Below are 11,616 nucleotides of genomic sequence, written 5' to 3'. Positions count from 1 at the left end.
TTCATATAGGGTTACAAAAAGATGAATATGCCTGTTTTACTCAATGTCTATGGAGATTCTCAATCATCCAGGTCATGGTTGTCCCAAAGGTGCTTTTTTCAAGAGGCAACTGGACTTTCTGTTTTTTCTTTGAAGAGCCGAAACAGCTTCTTGGATGAGAAGTGAAACATCTTCAAAGACAAACCAGAAAGCCCTGTTGTCTCTTGAAAACAGCACCTTTGGGACCTGTTTTACTCAGTTTTAACATGGGGCTTGAGAAGAGAGAGAGAGTCGTGTTTTTTAGAATAACAGCCTATATAAAAGAAAGAAGTTAAAACATCTTCTGAAATAAATATAACATGGGACAGAAATGGGCTCGCTCCACCAAGCCTACCTTTTATTCTAAAATAATGCCAAAGTTCTTGGTTTTTCTTCCATATCTAGTCAAAAGCGTTTTGAATAGAGCCAAACAATCATCCTGTATCATGGTACACACATGTTCAGAGTCTCTCGCCCCATCCCCCTTTGAGGTCAAATGCTGTCCAGAGGTTTAGGCCATTTGGTTAGAGGACAAATTGAGTAGGATTATAGTAGGAGCAATGGTTGTTTTCACAAGCTACTTTCATGTTTCTGGCAGAAAAAATGAATGTTTCTCATACACAGCCTAAATCTAAATTGTAATACTAACAATGCACACAAAATTGCAATTTGAAATCAAGGTTCAAGATGGCTTCAGATCCTAAAAATATGACATTAAAAAGATTAAGCTGTTTGGCATAGCTCACATGACCATAGTTGTCTTGCAGGCTTCATTAGAGACAAAATTTCAGTTTTTCCATCAAAAGAATCCTGCTCTTTTGTAACTCATAGATGCACCTTCCTAGAATAGAGCCTTTGCCAGATGAATAAATATGTTAATAAAGAGAGGTTTTCCTAGAGGTACTCTGATAGCCAGGCCATTTGCAGAATCCCAAAATAAATATTGAATTGAGAAAAAGGGCAAGCGGTGTTGATTGCACAAGGGTCAGGACAATATTTTTTCTTGGGCTCACCTCAACAGAAGCATGAATTGTGGAATCTGGACAATTCTGTGCATAACTGCAATGAAATCCATTTAAACCACTTGCAAAATATAGCATGACCCTGTCAAGGCTATTTTCCCCTAGAAAGCAGCTGCAGACCAAATTTGCATATAAAAAAAAGTGAAAATCCTGTGCAAATATCAATTTACCAGACTGAACCTAGCTTTTAAATGTCAGGCAATTGCCAATACGTGAAGCAATCAGCTCCAGAAAATTGACTCATGGAGGGAGCCTGGAAAAAAAGGACTATTATCATTTTTTCCACCATCACTAGCCAGGGACTCATAAAAGAGTACTGCTTTTAAGCTAAGCCATCTATAATGTTTTCCACTGAGATACTACAAGAATGCAAAAAAGTCAAACATTCATATCACTGTTTCATGGAAAGATAGTACAAACTTGCTATCGCTAAGCTGGCATTTTAATTACAGACATGCTATCGCCAAGCTGGCAAATGCTAAAATAACTGCAAAACGAAGTAGCCAATGGCTACTGATGTAGCAGAGAAATAGCCATGGACTTGGTATTTTATACCTTATCAAATTGAGTAGATTGGGGATTAGTAGCATAGATCTTTGGCCATTTCCCATTGGTAGTTGCAAATCATGAGTATCAGCTATCAAAAGCAAAATTGGGAAGATTTAGGGAAAAGCCTATCTTCCAAAATCCAGATAAGGTCTTGACTATCAAACTAGACTCAAGGTGAATTTAGGAGTCCTTGACACTATTCCCCCATAAAGCCAAATTGTGTATGCATATGCTACACAGTGATTTATAATAAGAATAAAAATGTTCCAGCTATTGTTTTCTCCATGTATAACCTAATCTCACATCTCTATTTCTCTACACAATCACAAATTGAGAATGGATGGCTTGAACTAAGAAATGGGAGCTGGTTAAAATAGCATCTGCCTGAGAGACTGTACAGTTAATCTCTTATGTCTCACTTGTTTAACCACCTCAATGAATGCTCAACCATCCCATTCCACAATGTTGTGGATAAGGAAGAGTGCCACTCAATTCTTCCAGACTGTGAAAAAGGCATACATCCTTCATGTTCAGGTTGTCTAGAAAGAGTATGAGTTGAGTTTCGTTATATATACTGGTAGCTGTATGCCTAGTTTTTACTCCAGCATTGATACTTTGAAAAGTGTGATGTGCATAGCAGATTTTTAGGCTACTATAGTTCTTTTGCAAGTCCTCTATTTTATATCATAGAACAGGGGACTATCATCACCCCATGATCTGTTTTTTTTTTTTAAGAAGAATTGCCAGAAGAATGAGAACAAATATACAATTCCAAAAACACCAACACAGAAGGGATAGAAGAGAATCCCTGAGTTCTTTTCGGTTATTCCAGTATTTACACTTTCATCATATGCCATGCAGTAGTAGATCATAGCTTTTGATCAGATCATTGGGAAGCAGATTTTTGTGCCTGTTGCTTCAAGAAATCTCAAATGGGCATGTAAGATATGGAGCTCAATGTCCTTTAGTGCAAAAATATGGAACACCAGAACTTCCTAGCCACTTTCCTATATATACCTTTAGCGGTACCTCAGAGCTAAGAATCAAAATGTTGAATTTTGCAGCAGGCAGGAAAACTGGTTTCCTACCAACCATTTACCAAACTGAGTCAACTGATATGTTTGTGTTTACTTTTAATTGACGTGCTCTACTCATTATTTATATTAACAGTGTCTTAAAATTTACGCATAGGTAAGAATCTAAGGATATCCCATACTATATTGCATAAAGGTCAGGCAAGTAAAGCAAAGTAACGTTAAGGTCTTTTGTCCTAACTTTAAGGGCAATATAGTAGAAGATAAAGATGTCCTGGATTGATTAAGCTGCCTTATTCTTTTAAATGGTTATAAAAGCCAAGTTCAGTTTCAGACATCTTCAGACATGGTTTTTTAGCCAAACTTAGTTAGGTCGGGAGAGAATTCTAAGTAAAGAAAGAGTAAACAAACCACACTAAGGTTTCAAATGTTTGGTAGAGTAAGTGCCATGTTTTGAGATGATAATATAAGATGCAGAAGGTATGCTGAGCAATGAGGAAATAGAAATGTTTGGTTCCTAAGAGAAACAGATATACAGTAAGAAAAGGAACAGAGAGAGATGATGGAAGCAAAAGATGCTCTGGGCTTTTTCTGAACTTATGAAAAGGTGATGCTTGTCATTACACCAACATTGAAATAATTATTTTCACAGTATAGACCCACATGTTTTAAAGGCAGTTCATATGAAATCCTGACGCAAGAACTATTTTTATAAACACTGAATATGTAGATTGAATAAAATGTTTCTATAAAAAATGGATTCTCATTACTAGTAGAGAATTGAGAAATGTTACTCTTAAGTAAAGGCATGCTCCCCTTCATACATCCCTTAAGATACACCACCTAAATCAATCCTTAAATACTCCAAATCCATTCCTTTGAGCTTAAAATGTGACATGTACCAATAAAGGTCCATGTTTGAATTGTCAATTATCTTAGTAAGGGAGGAACATGACAAAGAATCACTTTATAAAGGAGCACTTTCTGCTTCTGCTTGTAGAAGTCAGATAGCAAAGCCAGTCAGCACTTGGTGAATATTATCAATTTTATATGTGCAAAAAGAATTTGCAAATGCTATTTAATACATCAGCCTACCTTTACCTGTGAGTTTGGTACCAGCACAGCTATTTTTCCGTCACGCCATCATCTTCTATTGGCACCCTTTTGTACTGTCCATGTCCAACTGCCACATACTTATATTTCTTGCCAGGAATCTTGACCTAAAAATGAGGTTGAAAAATTGCAATTTCAGTGGTTAAAACCAAATCCTTACTACTCTTCCACCCTTTTTGAAGTGCTTTGAAAACCCCCCGTTTGACTGTTAGCTACCAAATATGAGCTGATTAAATGCACAGTGCTTCTGTTCCTTTTTCTTTGGCCTGGAAGCTTAAACTACAGTTCATTATTCAATACCAGAAAAACCTGAACCTCTGCCAAAAAAACAAAATCACCTCAAACCTCTGCAGAAAGATAGCTCAAAAGTTAACAAGAAAATCTGCTGAATAGTTATTCCAGAAGCTCCTACAACTTTTTATCAGAGGTCCCCAATTCCCGGTCCACGGATGGGTACCAGTCTGCACCCCACTGGGAAACAAGCCCTGAAAGTGGGAGCCAATCATGAGAAACCATCCCCTCCCCCTCCTTCTCCGGCCACCATCGTCCAGGGGCCAGAAAGTTTGAGGATACTGCTTTAAATGATACTTATTTTTTATATTGCATTGTTTTTCTTATGAACTGGTTGTTAGTCATTCAGAATTATTTATGTAAGATATGCAGTTGCATACATTTCCCCTCACCCCAAAAAATATTTTTGCAAATTTTCCTTCTCTCTGTTCAACTCCTTTCCATCCCCTTTTTGGATGGAGGCATTCACACCATCCAAAAAGATGATGGCGATCAAGACCATAGAATTCTGATTTGTGTGGAGGAACTGGGCAGGAATATGTGACCCAGGATTAATCAATGTAAACATTTGTTTTTAGCTCCATAGGTAGAAGCAATATGCCTCTATATGTCATTTGTTGGGAAGTGCAAGCAGGAAGATGCTATCACACTCCTGACCTGGTTGTGGGCTTCCTCAGGCAGCTCCTATGCTTCTGGCAAAATAAAACACTGAATTGAATACATATTTCACTTGATATAGTGGAACCATTTTCCTTTCATATCACGAACAGAAGAGCTTGCATTCAATGAGCTGAGGAAGATCCAACTGTATACAGACACAATAATGAAAAAAAACCTTCCTTTTAATAGTCACAGGATGGCTATAGAAGTCCTTGAAGGGTGCTTTAATTTGACAACGCTTTACGTGAAGTAGCTACATTAGGAAGGGTGAAACAAAGCTGCTGTGATGTTTCATTTGGATCACTTCTGGACCATCTTCCAGCAAAGCCTCATCAGGCCTAACACACTTGGCCACTTATACAGAAAAATTAAGCTTCATCATTGCATTTCTCCCAAAGGAAGCAACAATCCTCACCTTAGCATTTGCATCTGTTTGGGGGCTCTCCTTTTGCTCCCAAAGGCTTCTTATGTTCACAATGTCTCCAGCCACAATGTCCTAGGAAGAACACAGACATGATGAGAGATGTTTGAAGTGCCCTCTATGAACAAAAGTCTTACGTTTTGCAGCTGAAGTCAAATCTAGAGTCTATATTGGTACTATTTGGTTGGTGACATTTATACCCTGACATTTTCATCACAAGATCAGTATCTGTAGAAGAAATCCAATAATAGGGATTTGACCACATTTTTTTAAAAAAGAAGTTACCTTACAGGGCAGTGATTTTGTAGACTGGGTGACTTCCCCAGTCTCCCAGAGGCTTTTTGTGCTGGCCACTGCAGCACTATTGGTAGGAAGATCAATAGAAGCTTGGCGCGCTGGCTTTGGAGTTTTGCTGGAGAACTGCAAAATAATATAAGGGTGAACTGGCTTTCTAGTTTAAAACAACCTCTCTCTTATAGTCAAACATCTTTATGAACCAATGAGCTGATGTTCCTATTAGGCAGAATCGGCATTATGGCAGCTATCCAATTCAGCAACTGATCAGAAAATGTCCTCTCCTGTATAGCCTTTGTGCCAATATAATAGCAATAGTGCTGAGACTTATATGCCACCCCATGGTGCTTTACATCCCTCACTGGGTAGTTTACAATGCCAGCATATTTCCCCCCAACAATCTGGGTTCTCATTTTATCGATCTGGAAAGGATGGAAGGCTGAGGTAACCTTGAGCTGGTCAGAATCGAACTCCGCTGTGGGAAGTGTAACCTGCAATACTACATTCTAACTTCTGCACCACCATGGCTCCAGGGGTGGGATTCTACCAGTTCGCACCTATTTGCTAGAACCAGTTGTTGACATTCTAAGCAATTCGGAGAACCGGTTGTTAGAAGAAATCCTGGCCTAATCCTGTAAGGAAGGCAGGAAGGAAACATTCTGGTGTTGCTTACAGAAACTGCCTCTCCGTTAACCCTTATTACATTCTTTGCAGGACTAGACTTCCTATCTCAGGAACTTCTCTGGAGTTTTTCCCCCCTCCTTTGCTGGTACTTTGGTCATGTGGAGTGACCATTTAAAGTTACAATGGCACTGAAAAAAGTGACTTATGGCCATTTTTCACACTTACAACTGTTGCAGCATCCCCACAGTCATAAGAGGCCAGGCGAGGAGATGCGTGCCTTGATGTGAGTGATATTGAGTGGGCCACGCCCAGCCAGTCACATGACCACAAGCTACATCCACCCAGTCATACGACCACCAAGCCACGCCCACCAATTAAGCCACGCCCACAGAACCAGTTGTTAAAAAATTTGAATCCCACCCCTGCATGGCTCTAATCTCCCATCTATGGTCATGCAGAGAAAAACAATGCAAAAAAGCTCAGACACCTGTGGCACACACATTGCCTTCATCTCATAGTCATAAATCAGTTACATCAGATAAGAGAAAGGAGAATGCCATCAGCCAGGTTCAGCATCCATAAACAAGAGCACCAGAAGAAGTTGGATTTAAGCCTATTGGGAATTAATTGCCAAACAAATTTTTTTAATACAACTCTACTTTTTGGCTGCCACAAAAAGGAGGACATCTGCAGACACACATCAAAAGCTAAAATCTTGCATGGGTGACAGTAGTGCTCAGTTAACTTGCCAAGGAATGAAAATCAATGGAATTAGGCTTTTGAATGGGCTTGCTATGACACACTTCTTAAGAAGACTCCAAAAGTACCTCTTTGAAAAGCTTGTCAAAATCAGTGATTTTAAGCTCACCTCAATGGCTTGAGTGTATTGCTCAAGTTTATCATCAATCTTGGAAACTGGAAGTGGTGCTTGGGTCTTCTTCATACTGTTACTGGAAGGAGAGAAGAAGATAGAAAGGATGCTTACCATAGACCCAACATTTCAGAGCCTAATTACCATTTATTCAGAATTACGATCAGTGATTTCCACAATTTGCATAGATCACATAGTACACTAAATGGGAAGGTAATTTACTTATTTATGGCTTAGTTTTTGTATGAACCCAGTCAGGATTATTTGTAAACCATGATTCATGGTTATCTGTATCAAATGGAGTTTTTTTAGTAGCCTTTAGTTAAGCAAACCGCAGCTTGGTAAGTTATATAAACATACACAAGAAGAACAAGTGACAGCAAGAATTCAGAGTGATTTGTTGACCAAACCCTGATTAGGAATCCGTAAATTCAATGAATATTTTAACCTGCTTGATAAATTCTGACTGCCTAGAAGGAATGCATAATAGAATACCGGAGAGATGGAGAAATTGCCTTAACAGGAAGTATTTTCTGCAGTTCAACACATTAAAAAATGATTTTTCAGACACACAATGATCATGAACCAAGGCATCAGTCTCGAATGATTTGCAGAGCTCACAGCAAAGCTCTTTCAATAGGTGGCATCATAACTCTTGAGCTTTCTTCTAAATGTTATCCACAGGCTTGTACCCTGTATTTGGCATTTGAAGTGACATTTTAAAAGTTTCTGCTGAACTGGGCCTCATGTTGTTATATATGTTTTACCTCTGTCTTTAGTTACTTGGGAAGATTGTATCCAGAAAAACAGTGTACAAATAAAATTACTTAAGAGACAGCTCCTGAAAGGTCACATGACTTGGAACATTCATTATTTCATCAGAAGTTACCTTTTCTGCACAGATCGGTTGAAAGATTCAGTTCTGTCAGTGATCTAAAAAACAGAAACAACAGGCTTCGTTTGGACAGTGGTCTCAAGGAAAGATACAAAGTTGTGGTTGGTGCCAACCTCCTTTCCAAAAAAGAAGAATGGGTACGGCCAAGGTTTTGCTCCCTTTCTTATGCTGTCAGGGATTTGAGAGGAAAACAGATATTCTTAAAGTACTTATTCCATCCTTTAAAACTCTTGAAACTCCCTTCTCAGCTACCATTCAAAAAGTCCTGAAATGACAAACCTTGTTGAGCTTGACTGGAGGCTAATAGAAAAAAAATTGGGGTTTTCCTCTACTTTGATCACTTCTATAAAGCTTTGGCCTTGTAATTATAAACTGATCTGTTAGTCAGCATTTCCAATGCCTTTCTAGGCAACTCAACATATACCTTTAATGTTGGGCTTAAAGGAGTTTGACACTCGTCTTCCTGACTGGAAGTACTTGGGGTCCTCTGTCGTTTTTCTCGGACTTCTTGCTCATATTGCCTTTTGTTGTCCTGAAGAAATGCATAGAAGGGGAGCAATTACTCAAATGCAATCAATTCCTCTCTTCTCAGTCAACACAACAAAGCAACAACATGCTAAGGGGAACCCACCTCAGCATATAGTGTGTCATGGGAAATCAGCATGTAGTTAAATTTGACAAATGTGAAGCGAGTTCTGTGGCTTTGTATATACATGGTTTATAGCTCATCTTTTCTTGTAGTTGCAGCCACTTTTGATTTAGTTAAAAAATCCTGGATTTTAGAAAAGTCAGTTTAGACTATTATCTGATCTAGTATGAAGTTGGAGGAAGTCTTGTAAGTTTTCTAGTCTAGTTGCTTTCTTGGAAAATTAAATCTGAAGTATCTGTGGCAGCAACTTATATGCAGGGTTTGAAGATTTGGGGGGAAGATGTAAACCTCTGATTCCCCTGCACTAATGGCTTCAATGTTCAGCTATTCCCAGTAGGGCTAAGCATCAGGAAAATGGTTTGGAACGTGCATGAGCACAAAATCTGTGTCACAAACACATTTAAAACAACCCAGCCACATTTTTCCAAGCTAGCACAGAACCCTGGAAAGGGAATATTTTCTAAGTAACAGCAAAAATGTCTGTTGTCTTTGTGCAACATTCAAAGCACTTCTTTTATCAAATTATATGAAGAACTTTGGCTTTATCAAAGCAAGAGTTCAACAAATACATAGATATGTAGGTGGAGGTGGGGGAATGACACTCTTTGATGTTGAAGAGTAGCTTCAAGACTCAAGAGTTGTATTATTCATCAATTTTTAAATGAGTTTAGAAAATATTCTAATAGAAGATGGAGTGTTGCTACATTTAATTATATGCTATAGGAATGAGTGTTATATAAATAACACATAGTTTTGAGTTCATTTTAATCAATATTTTAATTTAAAACCTTTGTATTACTTTTCTGTTATATTTCATCAGTACATTTTTAAGAAAGCCATGTTCCTATCAATGCAATCTAAAATCACATTCATTTTCCTGTTCCTTTCTTATTTTCAAATATATGCTGCTAGATCCACAACCATTTTCACATGTATATTGCAGAGCCAGTTATATTTTCCATACTATGCCATTTCTCTCAATAGTCTCTCCTATCAAACTTGATTTTTATTTCTAAAAAGTCCAAGTTTTATCAAGGTAAAATACTTGGATATATGTATCACTCTAAGATATATACAATTATTTATAAGTTACAATGGCTGGGTTTGCACTATAGGTAGTCCTAGTTTAATGACCAGCCTGAGAATTGGGCCAAAATTAAGAATCATTCTGAATCTTATCCCTGTTTTATTCTTTCTGACAAGGATTGGTAAACTTCAACCCGCTTTTGTAATTTTATAATTTTCACTATTTAATAGCAGTAGAATGCATGTGTTTAGAGTTTGGCTTTCTCATAGCCTTCTTTTGACCATTTACTGTATTGTCCAGCTACTCTCTTTTCATTTTAGCCCCTTCATTCTCAGGCATAATAGAAGACTGACCATCTTCAGCTAAAATTATGTTTCTTTGTTCCTCCTATTTAATGGGACGATTTCAATTTGGAAAAAGTATTAGGGATACTTGAAAGATACCTTATTAGAAATACGTCTTTCATTTTACGGCCTCTCAAACTCAGATACAAAGTAGTAGGAGGAAAAAATTAAACAATTTTTTTCTGACCTCTTGTTTTTCTTCCTCTTCCTCAGGCTTGTCCTCTTCTGTAACATACTCTTGGAGCATGTCCTCAGCATGCTGGTTCTCTTCTCCAAACTCCAAGGTTTCCCTAAGCTGTTGCTGCTGCTCCAGCTCTGCTTCAGGCTGATCTTCTGAAGTTGAAGTAGAAACAAACTTGAGGAAATTGGATGGTCCGGTTTCAAATCGGATGAAGGTGGGAGTCTCCTGATCCAGATTGACCTGATCCAGCATTACTTCTGCTTCCTTCAGATTGCCGTCTTCTTCCTCGTAGGAGCACCTTGGTGACCTAGGACTGAGAATTGGCAAGTGGGAAAAAAAAATAAGAGAAGAAAGGACAAGTGACCTTTTCTTTTTAAGAAGGAAGCGCCATTTTTAATATTTTTAAGGTCACAAACAAGCTTACTCTACTAATTTAAAAGATAATAATTTCTGCCAGTTTGATCTTAAGGAAAGCAATTTCTTGGTCAAGTGATAGATATCTGTGAAGACCGAATATTATAATATTCCCTTTAGAGCCAAGGCAATTATTCATATATAGTGAAAAAGGATTTTGGAAATATTTATGTGGAGCAGTAGCATCCTGCAGGTAATAGACTCTAGTTCCCAGGTATAACATAATCACCTGGGCATCCAAAGGAGAGTATCCAAATGCCTTTCTTCACTGCTCAAAAATATAAATGTTACAAATTTGTTTCCAATGGGGAATTTACATTCACTGGCTTTACTGTGCCCTCTAAAAAGCATAATTCAATTATAATAATTAATATGGTAGAAAGGAAACATTAAAACATGACTGGAACCTATTCATTATAATTAATGTTGATTACCATGATAATTAGCACTTTGCTTTTAAGCCAATTCCAACTCACTGCTTTGGGGAAGAGTAGCCTGCAGCATACCGCTCAAAGGCAGAGTGGAGCCTTCAGCCAAAGGAAGAAAAAAGCACCCTGGTTTAAGATGGAGATCAGCATAAGCAGAAATTTACTGCTGAGAATCTCAAGCTTGCTTCCAATTACCGTTAGAATCATCCAGTCACATTCTAGACTTTCTGAAGAATAAATCAATACCCACTCAATGAAACCAAGCTATCATGTGGCCCTTGGATCGTACTTCACTGGAGAAAGGCCACGTTCCGTGTTTAAAATGAAAGCTCCCTCTAAAAGCCCATTCTATGCAAAGCATTAGGAAAGAAAACACCATCTCACTGCAAATGGGCTCTGGTTTAAGAACTCTTAAAAATGTAAGTCTAAAAACATGAACATAATTTAATGCCCCACCTTACCCCATGCTAGCTTGGACAAAACTCCACATTTGTCTTCTGATTTAAATCTACATTCATGCATTAATAAGAAAGTTGTACTATAAGGAAAAAGGTACATATTTTCATATGTGGTGGACCTGCCCAGAGGTCAAGAAATATTGGAATATAATTCGATTATGGCTAGAAGAAATAACAAAACAGAAAATTGAACCCAAACCAGAACTATTTCTATTAGGCATAATAACAGAAAAATATAATAAAATAAATAAATACATTATGCTACATATCTTAACAGCTGCTAGGATTTCCTATGCATAATTTTGGAAGCAGGAAAATGTACC

General features: G+C 37.8%; 1 protein-coding gene across 11 annotated transcripts in view; it reads right to left on the bottom strand.

Moving 5' to 3' along the window:
- LSP1 (lymphocyte specific protein 1) overlaps nt 1-11,616 on the bottom strand; it is a 105,012-nt gene that overhangs the window by 13,469 nt on the left and 79,927 nt on the right. For 4 of the 11 annotated variants that reach the window (XM_087950895.1, XM_026668256.2, XM_026668260.2 and 1 more), the window contains 7 exons: nt 10,000-10,306; nt 8,217-8,324; nt 7,787-7,830; nt 6,895-6,976; nt 5,394-5,528; nt 5,103-5,183; nt 3,719-3,843 (listed from right to left, as the gene is read on the bottom strand). In XM_087950895.1, the coding sequence (XP_087807021.1) occupies nt 3,748-3,843; nt 5,103-5,183; nt 5,394-5,528; nt 6,895-6,976; nt 7,787-7,830; nt 8,217-8,324; nt 10,000-10,306 (853 nt within the window). In that variant the 3' untranslated portion in view covers nt 3,719-3,747. Of the gene's footprint in view, nt 1-3,718; nt 3,844-5,102; nt 5,184-5,393; nt 5,529-6,894; nt 6,977-7,786; nt 7,831-8,216; nt 8,325-9,985; nt 10,307-11,616 lie in introns of all 11 variants that reach the window. The other 7 variants (XM_026668259.2, XM_087950902.1, XM_087950887.1 and 4 more) reach the window with 3 other exon arrangements.

The sequence above is a fragment of the Notechis scutatus genome, chromosome 1, assembly GCF_049901735.1.
Source record: "Notechis scutatus isolate UNSWTSFEM ecotype Mainland chromosome 1, rNotScu1.2, whole genome shotgun sequence".
Taxonomy (NCBI): domain Eukaryota; kingdom Metazoa; phylum Chordata; class Lepidosauria; order Squamata; family Elapidae; genus Notechis; species Notechis scutatus.
The sequence above is the reverse complement of the archived record's forward strand: the minus strand, read 5'-3'. Positions and strand labels throughout refer to the sequence as shown.